Source organism: Pongo pygmaeus, chromosome 10 (assembly GCF_028885625.2).
Source record: "Pongo pygmaeus isolate AG05252 chromosome 10, NHGRI_mPonPyg2-v2.0_pri, whole genome shotgun sequence".
NCBI lineage: Eukaryota > Metazoa > Chordata > Mammalia > Primates > Hominidae > Pongo > Pongo pygmaeus.
Genome location: NC_072383.2, coordinates 39,543,216 through 39,569,879, shown reverse-complemented (window position 1 = coordinate 39,569,879; position 26,664 = coordinate 39,543,216). Strand labels below are relative to the sequence as shown.

The window sequence follows — 26,664 nt, the reverse complement described above, 5'->3', positions numbered from 1 at the left end:
CAACCATCAGATTTTTTTCCCCAGCCTGATATTAAATCAGCTGATAGTGAGATAAGGGAGGAATGAGGTGACTTCAGCCTAGTAGATGCTCATTAAGGTGATGGCTTTAGTTGCAGGAGGAAGTAGCAGCTTTGAAAAGTAGCAGAACTAGGATCAAGCTCCTATTATATTCTTAACTAAAAAGGTTTAGATTCACCTGTTTATTGAATCTTACTAATAGACCAGGATAGGCAGTAAATTTAAATTTGTAGGAGTCAGAACCTAAAGTTCATGGGTAAGGCAGAAATGAAAAATTATCCTTGGTTGGGTGCAATGGTTCGTGCCTGTAATCCCAGCACTTGGGGAGGCCGAGATGGGTGAATCATTTGAGGTCAGGAGTTTAAGACCAGCTTGGCCAACATGGTGAAACCCCATCTCTACTAAAAATATGAAAAATTAGCCGGGTCTGGTGATGCATGCCTGTGATCCCAGTTACTCAGGAGGCTGAGGCAGGAGAATGGCTAGAACCCAGGAGGTAGAGGTTGCAGTGAGTTGAGATCACACTACTACACTCCAGCCTGGGTGACAGAGTGAGACTCTGTCTCAAAAAAAATAAAAAATAAAAATGAAAAATAATAATAATTATCCTTAAAATTCCCCAGGGAAGGCACATGTTGGAGATTTATCTCTTAGAAAGTGCAACATAGCCAGTCTTTCTTCTAAGTCAAGCCTTTACCCTTGCTAGGTGCACATTTGCTTTGATTCGTTGGGAGACAACCTAGAAATGAGAGTATGGACTCTGAATCTGGATTGCCTGGGTTCCAATTTGGCTCTACCACTTACTAGTTGAAACTGAAATGATGTAAAGATGCCAGTGTTACAGGCCAAGGGGAATAAGTTCAGAAGATCTTTATTTTATTGGTTTATTTCTGTATTTATCTCAGGAAATTAGTATTCAAGATATAAATTTACCTAAGTTAATGTTATTGTCCATTATGAAAAACATTTCCTCCCTGATCTTTGAAGATTTCATATTATTCTCTCAATTTTTATAATTATTTTGTTTTGGTTTGTTTTCATATCTTCTCTGAAAGTTAATATGAAGGTTAGCATAGTATCTTTATATGTATGCTATTGTTAAAAATGACAGATTTAGGAAAGATTACCTTAAAATAATATAAATTAGCTAATCTCTTAGGTATATCTTACACAATTAGAGGTGCTTTTATGTTTCTTTTTAAAATAGAATTATAGTTAATCATTCAAATATCTCTCCTTGTAGTTAATCCTGAAAGAAGTTGACTCACTATTGTATGTCGACACTGATATCCTTTTTTTACGACCAGTTGATGATATTTGGTCTTTACTAAAGAAATTTAATTCCACACAAATTGCTGCAATGGCACCAGAACATGAGGAACCTCGAATAGGATGGTATAATCGCTTTGCTAGGCATCCATATTATGGAAAAACTGGAGTAAACTCTGGAGTTATGTTGATGAACATGACTCGAATGAGAAGGAAGTATTTCAAGGTAAGTCACTAATACAGGTAGTTGTTAACATTTCTCTAAAAACCTTCTAAATTGTTTTTAATAAAACTAAATTTTATTAAAAACTAAATTGAACTATAAAGAATTTTTCTATTTAGAATAATCTAGAACATTAGAAGAATATAGAATCTAGATTTATCTAGAAGTGTGTTCATATTATGCTGTTTAACAGAGCATTACAGTAGATCAAACCAGATGACATGACAATGAAGTAAAATAACAATGCCCTAAGTAGTGAACATCTTCTCCCTAGATTGCCATTCCAGGAAGCAGATGTTATTTTGTAGTTGTACATTCATAGAATACATAGAATCTAAATTATGATATACCTTAGGGACAACATAGAGTTGCAGTTAAGAGCATAGACTCTGCAACCTGTTTGTTCTCACCTGTAAAATGGAAATGATAGCACTACCAATGCCTTGGGACTTTTGTGAGGAGTAAATGAGTTAGAACAGTGGCTGACACATAGTAAATGTTAGCTATTATGGTGTTATTGGAAGTTAACTTTAAAAATTCCTGCGTGTTTCCAGTCTTTCAAATTGTGGGGTCAGTAGAAAAGTCAGACTATTTAAATTCTCTGAGTGTGCATTTAGACTACATCAGTATGTACTACCATTTACCAGTTTCATGTAGATTAGTTGTATGTCTAAGTTGCAAGTCACTGTAGTTTGCTTGCTCTGGAATCAGACTGGCTTTCTGTGTAGCTTTGCCTCCTGTGCAGTACTTAACTACTAGCCATTTAGTTAACTTTTAAGTATAAATTCTCTCAGCTGAATAAGATAATAAACAGACTTAACTAAGTTAATTTAAAAGAGATCTGTTGAAAATTCTTAGTAGAGCCTGACATGAAGTAAGCAGTAAAATGTTAGCTAAAAACAGTGACTTCTGAGCAAACACTATACCCTCTAGGGGTATAGAGTTACTGTTTATTCCTTTATATCTTATTAGGACTAAATTAAACATTAAGGGATATCGTGTCTTTTATGATATATGTGTGCATTTATACGTATGTGTGTTTGTCATGCGTTTTTCATACTGTATCTGGTGGAATGGAATTTATTCTTTCTACATGTCTGATTTAAGTCTTTGCCTCATTTGGAACCGTTTCGTCTTACCTTTGGTATAGGCAGCAGTACTGCTGTAGCCATTACCATATGCCAACACTTCAGTCTTAGAAGTCTGACAGCTATTACCTGTCACTTGTCTATTCTGTTGATCTTAAACTTAGTTTAAGATGTAAACTTACTTTTTTTTTTAGCCTTCCCTTTTCTGAATCTTTTTAAAATTCTGATTTAAATTTAGTTTTGTCTCCCACAACTGATTGCATTAATAAGCCCAGTGTTAGGTAACCTCTGCTCTTGTTTAACAGAGAACATCTCTCTTTGGTTACCAAGTTTGTTATTCTGTCTTGAATTTTTAAATTTCATGTACTGTAAAGTTTTACTAAATATAATAAAACGAGGATAGTAACATGATTGTTATTTTCTGATTGTTAGACTGTGCACAGTGATCTTATACCAGAAGATGGTGCTGTAAGATTATCTGCAAAAAAATAATGTGACTTCTCAATAACTGCATTTGAAATTTATGAAATTAATAGAAGTTTAGTGTTGCAGAGAACTATAGAGATAATATAACACCATTTGATTACAACTTAAAAATAGCTAATAGTTCAAATCCATTGTTTTTAAAATTATTTTGTTCTTATTTTACTTTTTTGTAGAGAACAGTCTCTATAGAAAAAGAGTTGCCCAGGCTGGTCTTGAACTCCTGGCCTCAAGTGATCCTCCCACCTCAAACCCCCAAAGTGCTGGGTTTATAGGTGTGAGCCACTGTGCTTGGCCAGATTTACTGTTTTTAATTTACCTATTACTTATTTAAATATCATTCATAAATACTTTAATAGTTTCTCCCTTTCCCTTTTTTTTTTCTGTGACATGTTCTAAGCTACCTAGAGATGTAGTTATGGGAGTTGGAATAATTTCTAAACTTTCAAACTTTTTTTTCTTCTGCACATTAATGACTGTGAAAAAAAACACAAGATGATTGGTTGTACATTAATTTGGCAGGTATAATTTACTTCATACCTACTATTCCTATGTTACAAACAACCCTGTTCTTGCTCCTTGGGAACATACTCAGATTTGCTTTGTTTTCAAACATTTTATTATACGTAGGATTGTCGAGATGGTCCTACAAAATTTATTGATTGTTAATTCCTTTTCTCGTATATTTTTATTTTTCTTGATCTCTGTATCTATAGCAAAGATTGTCTTGGTTTTTCCTACCAGTTTTACAGTTTCTAGCACAGATCTTAAATTTTAGAAATTTAGCAATATAACTGAGTTACTTATAATCGCTTTCCAAACTGTTTTATACAGATCCATGACTGTTGCTTCATGGTTCTTAACCCATGTACAGCCACAATAAAAATTTAGGACAAAGGTCATAGTTTATTTATTTGCCTTGCTGTCATCTGGTTCTTACCACCATTTCAAACCTGATGTATTATAGTTATGTATATTAAAAAGTTAAAATAGGGCCAGGTGTGGTGGCTCACGCCTGTAATTCCACGACTTTGGGCAGATCACTTGAGGCCAGGAGTGTGAGACCAGTCTGACCAACACAGTGAAACCCCATCTCTACTAGAAATAGAAAAAATGAGCTGTGCATGGTGGTGCATGCCTGTATTCCCAGCTACTTGGGAGGCTGAGACAGAATGGCTTGAACCAGGGAGGCAGAGGTTGCAGTGAGCTGATATTGGGCCACTGCACTTCAGCCTGAGCTACAGAGTGACAATGTGAGTGAGACTCTGTCTCAAAAGAAAAAAAAAATTTAAAAATTTAAATTCAAATAATTTAATAATGAAATAATTAATTAAATATTTAATTTAATGAAATAATTATTAAATTAAATAAATATTTTAGTTAAATAATTAAATTAAATAATTAAATTAAATAAATAAATATTAAATATTTAATTCTTTTTAAAAATCATAATTTTTAATCTCATAATTGTATATTTGTTAGATAATGAACAACATTGGTTAAATGATTACATTCTATTTTGCAGTATCATATTTGCAGTGTTGAATCCCTGTTAGGGTATTTATTTTCTCTCCTAAAAAAATGTATTACTGTATTTCTTAACCTTTTCCTGTTTATTAGAGAAAAACCAAAGAGTATAAATTGGTGGGAATTTTTTCTTTGTTTGTTTACTCTGCTCTTTTCAGCTTTCTATGTATTACTTTGTAAAGTTTTTTTTTGTCTGTTTGCTCCACGTACTGAGGGCAGGATGTGTCTTTTATACAGCTTTATATTAAGAATATTTAGCATGGTGTCTGACATAAAGTAGCAACTTGATAGATAATTGCTAGCAAAGGAGAGTCAGATGAAGGTTTTAGAAACTAGGCCGTTAATGAATTGAAAAATACTGGAAAAGGGAACACTTTGTATGAAGTAGATACAATGCTTTTACATATTTGTAAGATGTATGTGATAGAAGAGTTTTCTTGTGTTAGTACATAGCTTATGAGAGCAGAATAACAACAACGAACATCTTGCCAAAGGGGTAGAACTTTTTAAAGTGAAGTAACTAATCTTTGGGAATTGATGAGTTCCCACTTTTTTGTTGGAGCATAATGTGAATGCTCTTTAATTTTATATGTATATATAGGACAGGCTGATAATGACAGTCCATGCATTTTCAAAGCATGCTTAATTTAAAAAATGAAACTAATTGATCTTGATGTAACATACATGTATTCGGTCATAGGTTTGCTAAATTTTGTAAAATTAGAACTACAGTTTTCTGTTTTAAATGTTACGAAACTAAATTGTGCTTATAAAGATTCAAAAAATTAATTGTATGTAGAATAAAAAGACAAGTCTCCCCTTGACATATCTCTCCACACTTTCATGCCTCCACCCAGAGTGACACTATAAACTTGGCTATGTGTTCTTTGGACCTTTTAAAAAGTGCATTTTGAGGCTGGGTGCAGTGGCTCATGCCTGTAATCCCAGCACTTTGGGAGGCAGAGGCAGGTGGATCACTTGAGGTCAGGAGTCCTAGACCAGCCTGGCTAATATGGTAAAACCCCATCTCTACTAAAAATACAAAAATTAGCCAGGCATGGGTGCAGTGGCTCATGCCTGTAATCCCAGCACTTTGGGAGGCGGAGGCAGGTGGATCACTTGAGGTCAGGAGTCCTAGACCAGCCTGGCTAATATGGTAAAACCCCATCTCTACTAAAAATACAAAAATTACCAGGCAGGTGCCTGTAACTCCAGCTACTCGGGAACCTGAGGCATAAGAATCACTTGAACCCAGAAGGTGGAGGTTGCAGTGAGCCAAGATTGCGCCACTGCACTCCAGCCTGAGCAACAGAGCGAGACTCTGTCTCAAAAAAAAAAAAAAAGTATTTTGAAACAAGCATACGTGTGCATTAGCATTTAGATATAGGATTCTTTTATACATCTTCAGCTTTTTTCATTTAGTAAATATATAGTTGACTGACTTCTATGTCATTACACATAATCACATTTTTAATGTGTGTATGATGTGGAGAATGGATGATTTTATTTTCTTTTTTTGTGTGTACCCAGTATGGATATGTAGTTGTATGGCTGAAAATATATTTTAAAATTTGTATTTTCTTTACTATACTACCGGTGTGGTTAAAAATCTTTTCTTATAATTTGTAGCCATTTCTGTTTCTTCTTTTGTGAATGGCTGCTTGCCCATATCCTTTGCCCACTTCTTGGTTTTCTCTTTCTTATTGACTTGAACTCCTTTTATATGTAATGCCTCTTTGTTAAACTCATTTCTCATAGCTTTTCATTGATTGTCTTGGATAATCTAGGTTATATCATTAGCAAATAATACTAGCGTTATCACTTCTTTTCCAAATAGTTTTCTAATAGGACTTTTTTCTTTAAGGTTTTTTTCCCTTTTTATTTTTTTCCTAAGACTGCACTGAACTCTTAATTTTGTATTTCATTGATGTTCTTTGAATAGGTACATTTCTTGTAAGATATATATTCAAATATATATATTTGATTTATATTGGTTTTTAAAATTTAAATATGTATCTGTATTTCTGTGTATATTTGAATAGATAGAATCACGTGAAGACTTCATCATGGTGTTGTACAAGGGCTCCACCAGTTCCGTCTGTTGAAAGTGTTGCTGGTTTTTGTCCTTGTGTAATTGATATTTTTCTTTTCAGATCCTAAGAATATTTCCTTAACATACTTAATGACTTATTTCTAAGAGTTATCTTTTCAAATTGTTTCCTTAAGTTAAACTTGTTTTAGTCATTTTCCAGATTAAAAAAAATTCTGATTATAAGTACTATTTACTGTGTTCTAAGAAATTTCACACAAGGATAATAATGCAATTGTAGCAGATCAGTTTAAGTATGTGGATTTTTTTTTCATGAATTCTGGCCTTCTCTTTTTTAAAGGATAGATTGTTTATATCGTCACTGAATTTAATATAAATTATGAAATGACTTATAACAGTGTTTCTCAAACTATGGCAAAAGATTAATTTTTAAAAAATTTTCAGTATGTTATGAGCCAATACTTTTGTAAAAGAGAGATTACTAGAGAAGTATATTAAGTAGACAGAAAACTATTAACTTGCTGTAAAAGTTTCTAAATCTTACTCTTAATTTCTATACTTAATTACATAATCTTATTGAAGACATAGAAAAAATTTACATAGTAACACACTATGCGAACTGCACTATGAAGAATACTGGTTTTTATTTTACTCTGGATAGTCCCCGAGTCACACAGATCTAAAAGGCCCGGTATTCACTTCTACCCCTTCCAACACCAGGTTCTCATTGGACTCAGTTACTTGCTTCCTTAAGTATTTAACTTTGGGTTTTCAAATAACAAGTTTTGAGCATTAAGAAAAAAGCATTACATTCAGTATCTGAAAAAGCACTAAATTCAGTATCTTTTTTATTTTAAAAAAGCATAAAATATAAATTGATTATTAGTATTATATTTTTATCTCATTTCAAAAGGCAGCATTGTGCTTAATGGCTAAACAGTAGGAGTTTTCCAGTTAAAATGAAGATAAGGATATCTATTAATATTACCATAACTTTTTTTTTTTTTTTTTTTGAGACAGGGTCTCATTCTGTTACCCATGCCGGAGTGCAGTGGCACGATCTTGGCTCACTGCAAACCTCCGCCTCCCAGGCTCGAGTGATCCGCCCACCTCAGCCTTCCAAGTAGCTGGGACCACAGGCGTGTACCACCACGCGTGACTAGTTTTTTGTACTTTTGGTACAGGGTTTCACCATGTTGCCCAGGCTTGTCTTGAGCTCCTGAACTCAACTGATCAGCCTGCCTCGGCCTCCCAAAGTGCCGGGATTACAGGCGTGAGCCGCTGTGCCTGACATCATAACTATTAAGTAATATTTAAATAGTGGTTCTCAGCATGGAGGAATAACAAGCCCCCATATTAGACAAATGAAAGAAATAGGTATAAAAATTAGATAGGATGTAAAATTATTATTTGCGTGACATATTTATATCCCTGGAAAACCTCAACCTATTAAAACTACTATAAACATTAAGGATATATAGTTAATTTGGCTGAGTTGAAAATTAAAATACAGAAATTGCTGCTTTTAAAAGGAGAGTCAAACCATTTACTGTGCTGGCTGACTCCAGGGGTTCTTTCTCAAGTAGCCTAGTATGGTCTCCTCCTGAAAACAGTGTTGATATGCCAATTAGTTGATATCCAAGAATAGGAAAATACTTTTGCTAGCAGGGTTGTAATTCTGGTAGCAAAGGTTACAGTTGTTAAAATGGGTTGGGTGAATCTGTCAGCTCTTCAGTAGTATGAGAGGCATCAGGAGACTAGGGTCTCTTTCTTGGAGTACAGTCTTAATATTGCCAAAGATGCCAGTCCTAAGTTGCCTCCCTCTGGGACGGTGAGAGTTTATGGGACTGCATACATCTGCTAGACTGGACCCAGTTATTTTCCTCAGCAAATCTTCTTTGACTTTATATGTCATTCATGGTGCCTCTTTACAGAATTCTTTGCTTGCGTTTTCTAATGTACAAATAGCAACCTTTTAGAATATAAAATGGAAAACCCTCAAAAGAAATAGCATACATAGGAACAAACTTGAAAGAAATTGGCAGGATATATACATATATATACACACACATATATTTTATATATATATTTTAAATTTAATAAGATAAATGAACACTTAAATAAGTAGAAAGACATACTGTTTTTGGATAGGAAAATCCATCATAAAAAGGCCAATTCTCTGTGAGAATTTTTTCCTACCAGTAGACACAAAACTCATAAATTTCTACTTCTTTGTTGATCTTCCCCACTCCCTCTGCAGCCTTGATTTTTGTCAATCATATTGTGTTTTAGTGTTTAACTTTAGTTGTGTATGCATTTTTTAATTTATCAATTTCAAAATGCTGTATTTGAACTGCCAATTGCAGAAGTTAAGCAAATCAATCTGAGAATAATAGCCATCATGGTAAAAAATAATAGCTAACACTGAATATTTACCACGTGTCAGGTGCTATTCCAAGCACTTTAAATTTATATATTAACAATTTTAATCATCAACAACTCTGACGTAGGCACAGACATAGGTACCAAAACTATCTTCATTTTAAGATAAGGACACAGTTACTTTTGCTTTCTTTCCTAACTTACTAGTTTTATCACTGCCAGATACAACTTTCTTTTGTTATCTTCTCTTTTACTGTACAGCCCTTCTCACATTTAGGGTTAGAAATGTCACTTGATATTGTGAGGAGTTTGCATTTCTCTTTGTGGATTTGTAATGGTTGCTGTGGGAAGAATGAGGAACTGTCGTCATGCTGCCATTTTAAGCCTTAAAGTCTGAAGATCTTTTGAATGTTTTTATCAACAGAATGATATGACAACTGTACGACTACAATGGGGAGATATACTTATGCCATTGCTTAAAAAATACAAACTAAACATCACATGGGGTGATCAAGATTTATTGAATATCATGTTTTTTCATAATCCAGGTAATTATTTAAATTCCTTTTATTTGCATTAAAAAATCACAGATAATACTTAGTGAAAAAGGAAAACATGCACTTATCTGATTCTGTCTTATGTTAATGATTATTGATATTTATGTTTAAGACAGAGTAAAACTTTTCTAGAATTTTGCTTTAATTGGAAGAGATCTAAATGCCAAATATTTTTCATTAATTCTTACTTGTAAGAGCTGTATTTTTTAACTGAAAGTTTTACATAATGTTACATCTGTGGAATTAGGGGTATTTGCTTCATTGTTTGGTCTTTTCTTTATGTAGAAAGCCTTTTTGTTTTTCCATGTCAATGGAATTATCGACCAGATCACTGTATATATGGAAGCAATTGCCAAGAAGCAGAAGAAGAAGGAATCTTTATTCTTCATGGGAACAGAGGTGTTTACCATGACGATAAGCAACCAGCATTTAGAGCTGTTTATGAAGCACTGAGAAATGTAAGATTTGCCTTTTCTTTTTTTTAACTTTTTGTTTGAAAATACTTTCAAGCTAATGGTTAGTTTACAAAAATAGTACAAAGAATTTTTACACACACTCAGCCTCATCTGTTATTAACATTTTGCCTTATTTGCTTTGTCATTGGTTTTCTCTCTACATTTTTTTTTCCTGAAAACAATGTAGTTTTTTCAGAAAACTCAACTTACATTTGATTGTAAGTTGCATACATTAAGTTCTTTTACCCCTAAAAACTTCAGTTTTTTTTTTAAACTGAGAATAAGGACACTCTCATTAACCACAGTACATATGTCAAGCTAGAAAATTTAATACTGGTGGAATACATTAATCTGCCATCCGTATGGCTTTACTCTCTTTTGATCTAGAACAGTTTCTCAGTCTTTGTCTTATATGATATTGGCGTATTTGGACAATAGCGCCTCTTCATCCCGTTTTTTATTAGAATGTTCTTCATTTTGGCCTGTCTAATGTTTCCTTACGATTAGGTTCAGGATATACATGCCTGCTCAGAATTCTGTATAGGTGGTGATGTGTCCTTCTCAGGCCCTCATAGTCATAGTCCCCTTTGTCTGCCCCTCACTGGTGGTGTTGATTTTGATCAGTCAGTCAAAATGTCGTTTATTTTCTCCACAGTGTAGTTATTTTTCCTCTTACAAGCAGCCTATGGGGAGAACCTTTTAAAATCATGTAAACACTCTGCTTCTCATTAAAATTTTCCTACAAGATTTAGCATCTATCGTTGGTTCTTGCCCAAAACAATCTTCACCATGTTATTTGCAAATTGATGTTTGTTCAACAATAGCACTCCTTCCACATCATTTGACACTTGGCATGCATCTATAAGGAAGATCCCTCCCTTTTGCACATATATTGATGTTTATATAATCAGTATGAACCCTTTGATACTTATTTTCCTCCAATGATTTATAATTCATTATTTCCTTCTAATTATGTTGATGCTAAAGTTCTTCCAGATATGGCCATTGGGAGCCCCACTGGCTACCTTGTGCCCCTTTGACATGTCCTCATCACTTTTTTTGAGTACCTCTTTTATTTTCTGTTCCAACAAAATATTCCAGGTTTATTTTATACTTTCCCTGTCCTACTGTTGAAATTAGTCATCTGTCAAAGGAGCTCTGGTTCCCTTTAGTAGGCTCTGGATATTAGGCATGTTTATTGCTACCAGGATCTCATTGCTTCTGAGCTTTTTCAGTGGCAGAGCTAGAAAGTATAAGCGTGCACACGTGATGTTAATGTGTTCACATCTGATTCTCTAATTCCATGCCATTCTTCCAAGGCTCTTCCTTGCTTCTACTCTATATTATATCTCCTTTCTTCCACAGTTAGAATCCTGACTTCTGTCATCAACACATTTTGTCATTTGCTTAATCCTACAATCATTTAAAATAATTTCAGAAATGTTCCATTCATACCATTGTCTCCACCCCCAAACCAGCTTACTAAAAATGGCTTAGGATTTGTTTTCAGTCATTCCTCTTCCTCTCCCCTGCTCCCAGACAAGGGTGTGTACTCAATACTGTATTCAGAAGTTACTTGGATTAGTTCTTTTTTTCTGATCTTTCAGTGTGATTATTTTATTCATTTGAAATACATTTGGATTCATTCGTTTCCGTATGCTTTCAGTTTTAGTTTTTTTCCACTATCTTTGTTGATATAATTGCATTTTTTGATAGGGGGATATTAATATACTTCACAAAGTCAGAATTACATAAGGGTTTACTCAGATGTAACCTGTTATCTTAGCCCGTTCATCCTAACTGCCCCCTACCTCTATCGGGTACTAATTTCATTGTTTTCTGGTTTATCCTTCCTGTGTTTTTAATAAGATGAGCAGATGTATGTATGTTTTGTAATTTCCATTTTCTTACACAAAAGGTAGCTTAGTGTATATCTTCATTCATTCTTTGCTTTTTATATTTAAAATATTCTGGAGATATTTTCCTCATTTTTTTTTTAAACTGTACGGTACTTTATTTTATGTATGTACCAGAGTTTATTCAACCATTCTCTATGTTTGGACATTCTGGTAGTTTCCAATAGCTTGAATTATAAATAATGCAGCAATGTACAGTTAGCTGTGTCATATATATATATTTGTATTGTTGGAAGGTGAATCTTCATGGTAAATTCCTAGAAGTGGGATTATTGGATTGAAATTATTACCTGTGTTCCTCCATAGGGATTGTTTGTATTCCTGCCAATGATTTGTGAGACAGTCTGTTCCCCACATCCTCGTCAACAGAGTATAGTATCAAGCTTTTAAAATTTTGTCATTCTGATGGGTGAGAAATGGTATCTTAGTGTAGTTTTAATTTGCATTTCTCTTATGAGTGAAGTTTAATCTTTTTATATATTTGTGAAATATTTTTATATCTTTTTGGGGGGTGAATTTTCTTTTAAATATTTCACCTATTCTTCTATAAGTTTTTAAAAAATAACTAATGAAACATAATTTATATACCACAGAGTTCACCCATTTCAAATATATAATTCAGTAGCTTTTAGCATGTTTGCAGAATTGTACAACCATCATTATTACCATGAGGGCGTTTGGGCTTTCTCGCCCTCTCCTCCCTTTAATTGTTAAAAGTTCTTTGTATGTTAGGAATATTAGTACTTTTCCTGTGATATACATTGTGAATATTTTTCTACCAATTTGACTTATTTATGGTATTTGATGCCATTCAGTTTGTATAATGTTTTTCATGTAATAAGTTTATCAGTTTTTTTTTTTTTCACAGCTGGGTCTTGCTCTGTCACCCAGGCTGGAGTGCAGTGGCACAGTCTTGACTCATTGTAACCCCTGCCCCCTGGACTCAAGCGATCCTCCCACCTCAGCCTCCTAAGTAGCTGGTACTACAGTCACGTGCCACCACACTCAGCTAACTTATGTATTTTTTATGGAGATGGGGATGTTGCTGTGTTTCTCAGGCTGGTCTTGTATTACCGAGCTGAAGCAGTCTGCCAGCGTCAGCCTCCATAGTGGCTGAGATTACAGACATGAGCCATCAAGCCCAGCCTCACCTTTTTTTTTTTTGAGGCAGGGTTATGCTCTGTCACCCAGGCTGGAGTGCAGTAGTGCGATCACAGCTTACTGCAGCGTCGACCTTCTGGGTTCAGTTGATCCTCCCACAGCCTCCCAAATATCTGGGACTACAGGTGCATGTCACCAGGCTTGGCTAATTTTTGTATTTTTTGTAGAGATGAGGTTTTGCCATGTTGCTCAGGCTAGTCTTGAATTCCTGGGCTCAAGCAATCCTTGGCCTCCCAAAGTGCTGGGATTACCAGGATAACCCACCACACCTAGCCTAACACCCCCCTTTTTTTTTTCTAAAGTCGTAATCAGCAAGCTTTTTCCAGTCTACACTTGGGTTACAGAACAAGTTATAGGATAATTCACCCATATGCAGTTTCATTTATTACATTCAGACCTTTGCTGTGTTTGGAATTTATTTACTCTTTTGTATTGGGTGAGGAATAGATACTATTTGACTCTTTTCCAAATGGCTGTCCTTTTGTCTCTACACCATTTACTTAAGAATCTATCTTTGTCTGGGCGCAGTGGCTCATATCTGTAATCCTAGCACTTTGGGAAGCCAAGGTGGGCAAGCTCAGGAATTCAAGACCAGCTCAGGCAACTCCTTCAGCCCAGCAGTTTGAGACCAGCCTGGGCAACACAGTGAGACTTTGTCTCTAAAAAATAAAATAAATTAAAAGGCTGTCTTTAAACAGAAGATTTGAGATACTGACATTATCATAAATTCCATTTGTAATTTCTGAATTTTCTGTTTTGTTCCACTGGTCAGTTCATTTGTACACTAATACCACACTATTTTAATTATAAAGGCGCTTTGCTGTGTTTTAATATCTGATGGGGCTACTATGTCTTTATAGCCTGTTTTTCTCAGTGTTTTCCTAGCTATTGTATATTTTTGTTTCCATAAGTATCAACTCCATTAAAAAGTTAAAAACTTGTTGGTATTTTTAGGCCGGGCACAGCGGCTCACGCCTATAATCCCAGCACTTTGGGAGGCTGAGGCGGGTGGATCACCTGAGGTCGGGAGTTTGAGACCAGCCTGGCCGCCAAAGTGGTGAAACCCCGTCTCTACTAAAAATACAAAAATTAGCCGGGCATCGTGGCACGTGCCTGTAATCCCAGCTACTCGGGAGGCTGAGACAGGAGAATCGCTTGAACCTGGGATGTGGAGGTTTCAGTGAGCCAAGATCGCTCCATTGCACTACAGCCTGGGCAAAAAGAGTGAAACTTCGTCTCAAAAAAATTGGTATTTTTATTAGGAGTATATTAGCTTCGTATATTAACTTAGGGACTGCTAACGTTTTGATGGTGTTGAGACATCCTAACCAAGAACAAGAGCTGTCTTTACATTTGTCTTTTAGGAATGTTTTATAGCAAGCCTGTCCAACCTGTGGCCAGTGGGCCACGTGCAACCCAGGATGACTTTGAATGTGGCCCAACACAAGTTCATAAAGTTTCTTAAAACATTATGACATTTATTTTGTGATTTTTTTTTTTCTTAGCTCATTATTGTTAGCTTTAGTGTATTTTATGTGTGGTCGAAGACAATTCTTTCAATGTGGCCTAGGGAAGCCAAAAGATTGGGCTCCCTTGCTTTACAGTTTTTTTTTGCTACAGGTTTTGAATATAACTTAAGTTTATGCTTAAGTATTGTCTTTTTGTTACTTTTGTAAACAAAGTTTTGTCTTTTAAGCATTTGCTTTATAATGAGTTTGGAAAAAAATTATACTGCCGTTCTCTCCCCCATCCCCTAATTGTCTGTTTTCTCTTTTCTTCTTGTTCTTATTAGTCCCCTTTTATGTAATTGGGGTGGATTGATGGGGGACATGATTAATACTTCATATACCTCTAGGTGGATGCATGAACCAGATCTCTGTGAATGTTAAGGACCAAGACTTGGGGCAAATCCAGGGGAGGTTTGGATTTATGCTGTTACTTAACAAGCTGTATCACTATCCATGTTAGCTATTTCACTGCTACTAAGAAAGAAGTATTAATACATGTGATCACTCAATTCTCATTTAGATATGCTGTCTGTTCTGCTACACTGTTTAATCTTACATGGGTGGAAACAAAGCAAATAATAGGAGTGCTACTTTGGTTTAAATGTGGGGGTCAGGAGAAAAGCTGATGACCCCCGTTTACTGGGTTCTCATTATTTGTTAGTGACTGAAATCCTCTGGTCTATGTAGCCCCGTCAATAGCAGTGAGAATGAAAATACTTCACTATAATCCATGGTGACAGAGATTGTTGTAGAACTGTGAAAGAGTGTCTCAGTTTTGCCTTGAAGGGCCAGGGAATGCCTCTTTGAAGAGGAGGCTTTTGAAGTGGGCCCTGAAGAATGAGTAAGAGTTTTCCAGGTGGGTGGAGGCAGTCTGGGCTGACAACTGCCTGAGAAAAAGGTTCAGAGGCTGTGAAAAGATCCACGGAGAGATCAGGCATCCATCTGTTCAGTGTGACTGGAGTGATGGATGAAAGTCAGCAGGGGCCGAAATGAAGTGGATGTGGAGGTGGTATGCCATGTTAAGGTGATGATCTGCCATGAAAAGGAATTAAAGTTGTCTCCCAGAAATCTGTTTCTTAAACTTGGTGGTAGACAAAATGCTAACAGCATTGTAGGCTACAGTTTTAGTGTATTATTAGCTAAGTTTCTTGTCCTATAAACTTGACAGATACAGCTTCTAAACAATCAGTTTATCATGGTATGACTATACTCACTGATGAATTATAAAATTTAGTGTTGATGTTCATTTTAATGTAGCAGGCTTTGTATGCTTTTCAGAAATTAATACTGTATTTTAATAATGCTTTATTATGGGTTGTCAGAAGGTGATAAAAATGAAAAGTGCTTGTGGGGTTCTGAGACTGCAGGATAGAAAAGAAATGCATTCCTATAAAAATGAGATTCCTTTGTTTCCTTTGAGTATTGAAAAAAATACTATTAGAGAATTAAATTTCCCTGGTTTTATTTGATCTTTTCTTTGGTTTATAAGTGTGTACCTTTAAAAATCCGAGTGATAGTTTTAAATTGATTAATTACACTTGATTTTTTAAAAAGAAATCTTGTTTTTAAAAGGATTTCAGATGATTAATTATCTTCTGTGTTTGTTTTGGGTCTGTGTTAACTACAGCTTACATCTATTCATTTTTCAACTTAATGAAGTTAATCTGTCTTTTATGGTGCTCCTGCTTAGTGTTTTTATATTTCCTAATCTATAATTCAGTAAGAAGTGTAATTTTTAAAAGAATTGTATTCAGACAAGAATATTTATGCAAGTTTCAGACAGAGGCTTAGTCATAGCCATGGAATGCAGTGAACAGTATGAATTATAAAGGATGTGAACCATCTTTAAAGTGTGAATTCATGGCTATGTCTACCAGCAAATCTGTTTTTATAGTCCATGCATATTTGTTAAATACTAGTTGTTGAGTGAATAAAAATATTGCTTAAAAATTGCAAATTCAAAATCAGAACAAAACATTTTATGGCTCTATAAGGTATTTTCTGCATCATGCATTTCATTCTGAATTATATTTCTTGATGTTTTGTGTTAACTTTGATTTACTTTATACCTTGCTTATATTTGCATAACTATCTCTTCAAAGCAGTCTTGAATGTTTTCCTTCCCATAGTACTGACTTGCATATAGTTAACACTTAGGATTTGTTGGATTGAACTGCCATTCTCCTATATTTTCCAAAGATGTACTATTCTTTGAAAATACCTCTAAATGCCTAATTATGGTCATCACAGCCTCACTATTTCATGTCGTTCAACTGACAGTATAAAGCACGAGCTTCCTAAAAATCAGTGTACTGGGTCCTGTGCCAGTGAAAAGAGGGAATGATTAACTGTACATGGAAAGGCTTCTCAGAGGAGCTGACATTTGAACTAAGCTGTAAGGATGATGAGTACCAGGCAGAGAAGAAAAGGTAAGGACAAGTCAGGCATAGTATATAGTATGAAAAGAGGTCTGGAGTCAGGTAAGGGCATGTGTGGCCTCTGGGAAAGGGACACCTAGATGTAGGTTATGTACTGCACAAATATGCAGGCACTGCAGATTATATAAATGGCAGAATGCAGTGTCTTTAGGCTATATTTATATAGGTGGAAATTTTGGAAATTTATCTTCTTCCTTAAAGGTCAAATTGCTTTTTTCATATGATGGACAGAAAGAGGTCTAACTAATGAGACACTGTTTTTATTTAAGAAAATATTCATCAAATGGCCTTTTTTTTTTTTTTTCCAGTGAAGAAGAAAACATTTTTTAACCACAAACACTGGGATTTAAATCACATGAAAACAAAGAAACTTAATCTCGAGTACTACATACTCCTGGGAATCAATAGTCTTCCTCTATTCTTAAATGCTTTCATGGTGTTTTCATTTTATTGTCATATAGTAAAAATAATGATCACAGTAGTTTGGGCTTCCCATAATTTTCCACTACTCAACCAGTTGTTCAAGTGTTTTTTTGTGCACATTGAAGTATTTCTTGACAGTATTACTTGATGAAATTTAGCTTCTTCAACCTGGCTACACTTTTAACCCCAAACAAATTTGTGTATCTATTTACAATACAGCACTTTCCCCAGATTTCCACCATTCATTGAGCTTCGTCCTTCAACAGGATTTTTGAACTGACTTAGCATGGTGTTGTTTGCTTAATGTTTGGATAAGTAGTGCTGTCTGGTGGTTAATTAAGTGCGTGGACTTTTGGAGCTAGACTGTTGGGACAGAATCCTGGCTTAACCACTTACTGCATTTATAACTGTGATAAAATCCTCTCTCCTTGCCTTAGTTGTTTCATTGTCAGATGGAGATAGTATTACCTATATTATAAAGTTATTGTGGGACTTAAATGTGTTAATACATATACAACTCTTTTATATATATATGTATTTTATTATACTTTAAGTTCTAGGGTACATGTGCACAACATGCAGGTTTGTTACATATGTATACATGTGCCATGTTGGTGTGCTGCACCCATTAACTCGTCATTTACATTAGGTGTATCTCCTAATGCTATCCTTCCTCCCCCCTCCCCCCACCCCACAACAGTCCCCGGTGTGTGATGTTCCCCTTTCTGTGTCCATGTGTTCTCATTGTTCAGTTCCCACCTATGAGTGAGAACATGCAGTCATATACAACTCTTAGAATGGTGCTTGGCATGTAGGTAGCAAGCACTCTGTGTGCTATTGTTATTTTTATTACATTGTTCCTGGCTACGTTTTTAAAACTTTTATCTTCAAAACAATTTTAGACGTTTATCTTGAGTGATTGATTTTTAAAAATCCCTCCAAGGGTGATGATTTTATGCAGTTAATGCTTACAGTTTTTTTGCTCAAAAGATACCAAAGTTTAGGATCTCTTTGCATCTCTACGGTGACAAAACCCATGTTTTAAACAAACATCCAAGTTCATCCTCTTCTCTGTAGATTGACTGCAGCTTCCTGCAGACTCACTAAGTGTGCTTTCATTTCCTCTCCCTCAACGTGCTAGTGAACCTCAGGGATAACCTGAGAGATTTCTGGTTCTGAATTTCCTTTGTGATTTTGCATTTTTCGCCAACTTCAACTTCCATATAAAATGTTCTACTTTTAAGCCCCATCCATCTTTCTAATTGAAAATACACCTAGTTGAAAATACTAAATCACAAAATACCTGGTTGAAAATACAAAAATTACATATTATTTCCACTTTACTACCACAGCCTTTTCCAAAATATATTTCTCGATATTAATATATTTTATAGTAAAAGAAGGACTCTAGCCAAAAATATATCTTGGGACAAACAGGTCAGACAACACTCAACAGATTTATTTTCTGTTTTACTTTTTAGACTTTTTCCTGTGCTAGTCTGAATCCCCATGAAGAGTGCCTTATATTTAGCAGTTTTCAAATGTGTTTATTGTTGGGATCCTTTTGTGCAGTTAGGGTTCTGTGGGAAATGCTGAACTATGTTATCATCTTGCATTCCTCCCACCATATGCCTTTACTTCATTTCCTTCCATTCCAGCCTCAGCAGTAGTATTGCCAGAGTGGTTTTTAAAAGGTGGGACGTGGGTGTGGTGTGTAGTAAAGCTCTTCTTTTAGCCAATCCACCTTTTATTAGTTTCGCCCAGATACTTGTAGTTTCGCCCAGATACTTTTGGTTGTCTTCTTAACCAGTATTTCAGTCTTCTCTTCCCTTGCACATGTTCTCCAGGATTCCCCCGGAGATTTACCATGGCTGTCTTTCTTTAATTGGAGATAATAGTTCTGTTTAATTTATTGAAAATATTTGTTAAACATCTAATTTCTGTGAGACGTTAAATGGAGATCGTTCATATTAAACTGATTGAAGAAGTTTGGAAAATAATTGAATTTATATATGTACCTTTGCCTTTTAAAGTTTTTATTTTTTAAAATTTTCTTTCTCTAGTGTTCTTTTGAAGATGACAACATCCGTTCCTTATTAAAACCTTTAGAACTGGAACTACAAAAAACAGTGCATACATACTGTGGAAAAATTTACAAAATATTTATCAAACAACTAGCAAAAAGTGTAAGAGATCGTTATGCCAGATCACCAAAGGAAAAGTGATTCTTGGTGACTGCTAAATCAAATGGATGAAAACAAAGAATCAGAGGATAAGTGTGAAGGAATCGTCTTGGATGAAGTATTCAGGAAGGAGTTACTCATCTCCAGAATAATGTTTTTTTCCTAAAGAAGTTAAATAAGCAGTATTTTCAGGTAATGAAGAATAAGTTAAAATCTTGGGCCTCAACAATGAAACATTTTTTATCTCTGATGTTTTGTAATGTTACTTGCTATCATTCCAGTATTGATGAAAATATTATTGAATGGTTTTAACCTGCAGACTTCTGTTGACTCATACTCTCAAGAGTGGTAGGGGTGTGTAGATGGAGAAATGTACCTCAAACAGTGCAAACACTCAAGACTGTGAGTAGAGCAATAATTTTATGTCAGCACTAACCTCACTTTAAATGTGTGAGAAAAAAGTTTGTTTACAGGAGCAGAAACAGTTCTGTGTCTAAAGAAATGTGATGTAACTGATGTAACCATTGACAATCTATGTGTGCCTTTATACATTTCATCTCTGTTTTAAAATATTTTTATGACAATCATGTTTAAAATTATTTTTAGATTACAAGTAAGCTGCATGTTAAAAATTGAGCTGTGTAAGGTAGAGGAAAAATACTGAAAACTTTGGGGTTTTAATCCTTGTGTGCGTGTTTGTGTGTGTGTGAGAGAGAGTGAGAAATGTAGTGTTTCATTTTGTATGCATTAAACTGTCTTGCCAAAACTCAGATCTAAGATTGTTAAATAGATATTTGGGGATTTTTTTTTTAATCACTTTAAATGAAAAATGTCAGCTTTACTGGGCATTCTGGAAGCAAAGTATATTATGCTGATGATAAAGTGAGAACCTTAAGAGTATACTCATATGATGGTGGAAAATGTGATGGACCAAAAAGCTATATACTTCCTGTGAGTAGTAATTTTACTTACAATGGAGTAGAAAAATGTGGTCCATTTAAACTTGTCTTCTACCTCATAATGGCCTTGCAAGATACTTTTGAAGAAGCAAATGTCTAGAGCCTTACTTTAAGTAAGTTAAACAACTTAAGTGGATGATTTGGAATAAGATTGTTACATCCAGCTGTAGAAAATGTGGTTTTAATTGGGTTGATGTGCATATCTTCCTTTTTTGAATATCACCTAAGACAGTTAATTTTTTTAAATCTTGAGAAATTACTTCTTTGGCATTCTTGACCTGTTAGCTAATATAACTATAGATTCTGAATACTTAGCATATACTCTGCTGGGGCACATATCTTATTTTACCAACAATATGATTATCTATATGGTTATCTTCTTTTTCTCCCTGATATTTTAATGCTCAAGTAGAAAATGGAAAATCATGAAGGAAAAATATAACCTGTGAAAATTGTGGCAGTTAGCTTTGTGAAGACACAGTGACCTCTGTGGAGACATGGAATATGCAGAAAGAGATGGTTAGTACAGTTGTTCTGTCGTCTGCAGTTCAGTCAGGGACAAATTGAGAGAGGAAAGTTTAAGCAGGGTGCATTAGAAGTTGATAACCAGTCCAGCATTCTTAGAACAGATGGGTTTAGAGAACACGAGTTGTAGGTCCTTGGCAGAATGCCATGGTGGATATAAGAAACTGTGAAATTGAGCTTACTGAGTAGAAAATGAGAATACTAAAAATGTGAAGTTTGGAGGGTATGTATTAGATCATTTCTAATGGTCCTCAAATAATGATCATTGCCTGCCTGACTATATAAGATTCTTGTTGGGAGCTTAAGAATAGATTCCTGAGCTAGGCCTTTAGAGATTCTGGCATGCTGTGTCTAGGAGGGAGTCTGTAAAACAGTTTTTAATGAAGAAATTTAAAAATTATACAAAACTAGAATAGTGCATTGGTATTCAACATCCAGATCTGACACTTATCACTATCTTACCATGTTTGCTTCATTTGTCATTTTTTTCTTTGCTTAAGTATCTTGAAATCCCAGACATCGTGTTATTTCACTGCTGTGAACACTTTGGGTAGATACCATGATATCACACCTAACAAAGGCAGCAGCAGTCCTTCAGCTTCATCTCATAGCCAGTCCTTAAGCAAATTTCCCTGATTATCTCAAATATGCCATCTTCTAGTTGGTTTGTTAGAATCAACACAATATAAGTCACATGATGATTTTGTTTTTAACAATCACCTCAGACGACTTTGATGTTAGCTACTTTGGGAACCACTGGAAATTATTTTGCCAACTTGAAAGTTGAAGTTAGGATACCACAATTCTTGGCACGTTTGGTGGATTATAAATGTGATTTTGAAATATTAGAGGAAGCATTTGGGGTTAATGACAAGATATGAATTTATATTAGTAAGTTTGATAAGATAAAATTTCCTCAGTGAAGGGAGAATCTCAGCCCCATGGGCTTTAGTTGATTGGGACTTGTGTAGCACATGGTCACAGTTTAATCCAACTGGACTGTATGCTGTGGTCTCACTCATGTTGTGGCTTATTTACACTGTCACACACTCTGCATTGTGGATCAGTTGGAAGATTCTTCATCTGGTTTATTTAGACCTGACCTAATTGATCATTTTACCATAAATTGAATTATAGTGAAAGCCATCTTTTAGGTACTGTTTCTACCTAAAATTAAAGGTATCACAAAATATGTATAATAATTTTTAAATGAATTTTATGAATTTATCTTTAGACAAGGTAATTGTTTTGAATTCTAAAGAAATGCAGTTCTTGGAGTTGGTGAGAGGTGAAATTATAGATGGACAACTTACAGAACGTATTCCATTTTCATATAAATGGTCTTTCATAAAACATAGTGTATCTATGCAGTTTATATAAATTACATGATTTATTATTTGAGTCTATGTATTCTGACCTCAGAACTATCTCTGGGCTACAGTATTACCAAAGTGGGATACCTTTAAAATGCAGTCAAACTTCATTTGTATGAAGTAGAAAAGAACTTGGGAAACCTTTAAAAATATATATTGTGATTTACGCTTTAAGAAAATGCATACTTTTTTCTAATGAAGAGTAGTTCATAATATATAAGGGTTTTAAGGCCCTGAAATAACATTAGTGCTTACTCATTGCTCTCTCATCTTGCCTCCAGTCAGATGTTATTGGTATAGTGAAAAGAAGACCAGATTGTGAACTAGATCTGGATTCTCTTCTTAGTAACTCAGGCATGTTATTTAACTTTCTCTGTGCCTTAGGTTTTTAAGTACAATCAGTGTGTACCCTTCAAACCTCACAAGATGAGACTCAGAAGAGATAATGGATTTGGAAGCATTCAGCGTGGCTTATATTATGCCACGCCAGTGTTACTGTTGAAGTTCTGTTTTGTTCTGTTTTCTGTACAGAGCATTCAGTTTACTCAGGCTGAATGTTTTCTGACATATATCTCCAGTATGAATTTGTTTATGTAAGGAAGAGTTTTTCGGGAAGAGAAAGTAGAGAAGGAAAGAATGATGTAACTAAATCAAAAAAGAAGGAAAAGAGAGGAAGTGAGAAAAGGGGTGAGGAAAGAGAAAGGAGTAAGAATGGGAATGGCAAAGGGCAGAGTAAGAGAAAAGATGGAATGAGTGTATGGAAAATTGAGAAGTAGAGATGGAGAGAAATGGTGTGGAAACATTTACTTTTTGAGTTGTAGCCCTCACACTACATCAGTTTGCTTGCCTAGGCTCTCTGGGGTCAGGAAAGGTGCTGACTTCCATGGAATGGGGCAGCAGGGCCTGCTGTATTTGGTTTGTTAGTACTAGAGTTGTTTCCCAATCACCCTACTCACTGATCATTTAGTGCCAATTCAACATTTTATGTCTTTTTTTTTTTTTTTTTAGTGGATCCCAGTTTGTGAGCTAGGACCTGTGGAAATACAAGTATCTTCCTTTTTAACTTTATCGTTTTAGCCATCCCAAGTGTTAGACTGCAAGACTAACTACATATTCCCCAGTGGAGGTTGGAAGTGGAGGGGACTGCTTCATTAGGTCTGAAGGGGGCCCAGGAATGTGTTGTAGCAGTTTTCCCAGATGATACTAATGAGAGGCCAGGTTTGGGAATCACTGCCCAGCCTTGGATGGCAAATTAAGCAATAAATTACAGCTATTTATTCCTCAGTCGGGATACTTTCCTGACCGAGTAGATTTAAGAGAACAAAATACAGCAGAAATACCTTAAAAGATATTATTGGTTGTCTTATTTTTCAGATATTTGTATTTAATAAATACCTTAGTAGTAGTCAGAACCTCTTTGAGATGTTTTTAGAAAGACCACTGATTTGTTTTTTAAAATAATTTCTTTGGTTCCTTAGAGTAGAGAAGAAAAGTAGGGGTGCAGTATGTCAGGTGTGGGGCCAGTTATCCATTTATTAAATGCAATTTCAAGTGTCTTAAAACAATAATTGCCTTATTGCATTTTAATATTTAATAAAGTAGATGAAATAAAGATTTGTATTATAACAGTTATTCTTTTATACATTGCCAAAGCAACCCTTTTTTGCCTATTAAAGTTTGACTAAACTGTTCTGATGTTGTTGTTTCTTAATTCAGTAAACATGAAACTAGGTTTTACAAACTAAATTATATAAACTTAAGACAGAAGTCTAAAAATGGTACAAGAAAATTTTTTTTAAAAAACAAATTAATGTGTTATTCAAATATCTAGCAATTAAAGACTCATGAGAAAAACAGAATAGCATATTGGATGTAACAATTTAAAATGGATTGCAAATCAATGTCAAACTTAAATAGAAAATATTTATTACCTCATTTCTACCAATAATTTCAAATGTTTAATGGGACTTTGAAAAGATAGGAAAAAATAGAAATGAAAATTTATCTCACCTTTAATACTGTGAATACTATTTGGAGGGTCCCTGGTCAGACATTTAAATATCAAACTTAAGAACTGATGTAGAGCCTTTGATTAGTTTATATACAGGATCTGAATATTTACACACATAGCACACTATAGCAGCCTCTTGTAAAAAATCATGAAGATAGAAAGCAACAGTGTATATTCTATTAAAAAGTAAATTGGCTGGGTGTGGTGGCTCATGCGTGTAATCCCAGCACTTTGGGAGGCCAAGGCAGGGGGATCGCTTGAGTCCAGGAGTTTGAGACCAGCCTAGGTGACAAAGTGAGACCCCATCTCTACAAAAAAATTAAAAAACTATCCAGATGTGGTGGCGTTTGCCTGCGGTCCTAGCTACACAGGAAGTTGAGGCAGGAGGATTGCTTGAGTGCAAGAGTTTGAGGCTGCAGAGAGCCAAGATTGCACCATTGCACTCCAGCCTGGGTGACAAAGCAAGACCCTGTCTCAAAAAATAAAGGAAATTGGCTTTAACTATGAAAAACAGCCATTTTCAACCTTTTTATATAACCTCTTCAGGGAATATTGGAATATTATTTTTGTCAGTCAAAAATAATCCAGGGCTTGAGCATTGCTGTAGAATATGTTATCTCTTCAAAACTTAGCAGAGCACGCATTCATCACATGCATCACATGCATTGTCATCAATATTTGAGAGCTGGACCAATGGTTTTTGATGGATGCCGTAACAGAAGATCTATGAAGAGGATGGTGGTTTGCACCTGTTCCTGAAGTCAAACTGGAAAAGGTTGCAGGTATTTCAATTTTCCCCATCATTTTGCATAAATGTATTAATATTTTGAGTAGTAATAGTTCTAAACCTGCAGGAAGGCATCATTGTATACTGTGGTATGTGGAGAATACTACTCTTACACTGCTCTTTATCTTAAAATGTTTTGGTATACTGTGAATATTTTCCTCTAAGCATTTGGTGTATTTTGACAGTTATTAAAGGAGAATATAAAATTAAAGATTCTGGTCTAAACTAAGAATAATGGAAAGTTGCTTCGTCCTGCCTTAGAGGAGTTTTCAGTTCATCCTCTTTTTGAGAAACTATGTGTTGCTGTTACTAAATAAACATTTACTCAATAAACGTTTTATTTCCTCAAATTATGTGTCTGGTTTATTTTAGCAATCAAAAACAATTGTAGAATCTTTGGGATTGAGGTGCTTGAGAACCAGGAGTCTAGGTGGAGGGCAGTTCCTAGATTGGCTAATTCAGCAGCTGAACAGTGTCATCAAGAGCCTTAGTACCTTCTGCCTTTCATTGCCATTCTCAACAAGTGAGTCTGATGTCTCCCCTTATGGCTCCAAAGTGACCACAAAGGTTCCAGGTGGTGGATGATAGGAGGCTGAAATATCTCTTTTTTTTTCTTTTTTATAAGAGGAAGGTTTCATCTGCCCCCATTCACTTGCTCTCATGGCCACAGCAAAATGTGTATTATCTCCAAAGCAATCACTTTTCAAAGGGAATAAAGCTCCTATGATTGGCTCAGACCATGAAGATTTGCCCTTGAAATTAAAAATGACCTCCCCTTGATGAATAGCTGCTCGGAAAAAGGGGAACAACTTCCAGGTTCTGGATGAAGTTGGTGGGTAGGAGTTTGTAGGGAGTTTGGAAGATAGCTGTTCGGTGGGCAACAGACCATGTGTTGTTTTACTGACCCAAGTATTTCCTATAATTTTAAGTCGGGTCAAATTTCAGATCTAGAGAAGAGCACCCTTTTCCATCACAGGAACTAGTTTTGCTTTTAAAAGTCTCTGTAGGCTGGGCATGGTGGCTCACGCCTGTAATCCCAGCACTCTGGGGGGCTGAGGCGGGTGGATCACAAGGTCAGGAGATCAAGACCATCCTGGCCAACATGGTGAAACCCCGTCTCTACTAAAATACAGAAGATTAGCCAGGCATGGTGGCATGCGCCTGTAGTCCCAGCTACTCAGGAGGCTGAGGCGGGGGAATAGTTTGAACCTGGAAGGCAGAGGTTGCAGTGAGCCGAGATCACGCCACTGCACTCCAGCCTGGCGACAGAGCAAGACTCTGCCTCAAAAAAAAGTCTCTGTAAGGCCAGGCAAGGTGGCTAACACCTG

The 26,664-nt window shown here is 35.4% G+C and overlaps 1 protein-coding gene across 5 annotated transcripts in view; it reads left to right on the top strand.

The window, feature by feature from the left end:
* The window catches only part of GXYLT1 (glucoside xylosyltransferase 1), a 63,424-nt gene extending 37,738 nt beyond the window's left edge, over positions 1–25,686 (top strand). For 2 of the 5 annotated variants that reach the window (XM_054444231.2, XM_054444230.2), the window contains 4 exons: positions 1,262–1,513; positions 9,465–9,588; positions 9,883–10,055; positions 19,562–25,686. In XM_054444231.2, coding sequence (XP_054300206.1) covers positions 1,262–1,513; positions 9,465–9,588; positions 9,883–10,055; positions 19,562–19,723 — 711 coding nt within the window. In that variant the 3' untranslated portion in view covers positions 19,724–25,686. Of the gene's footprint in view, positions 1–1,261; positions 1,514–9,464; positions 9,589–9,882; positions 10,056–17,383; positions 19,486–19,561 lie in introns of those variants that run through there. The other 3 variants (XM_063672632.1, XM_063672633.1, XM_063672634.1) reach the window with 2 other exon arrangements.
* The last annotated feature ends 978 nt before the right edge of the window (positions 25,687–26,664 follow it).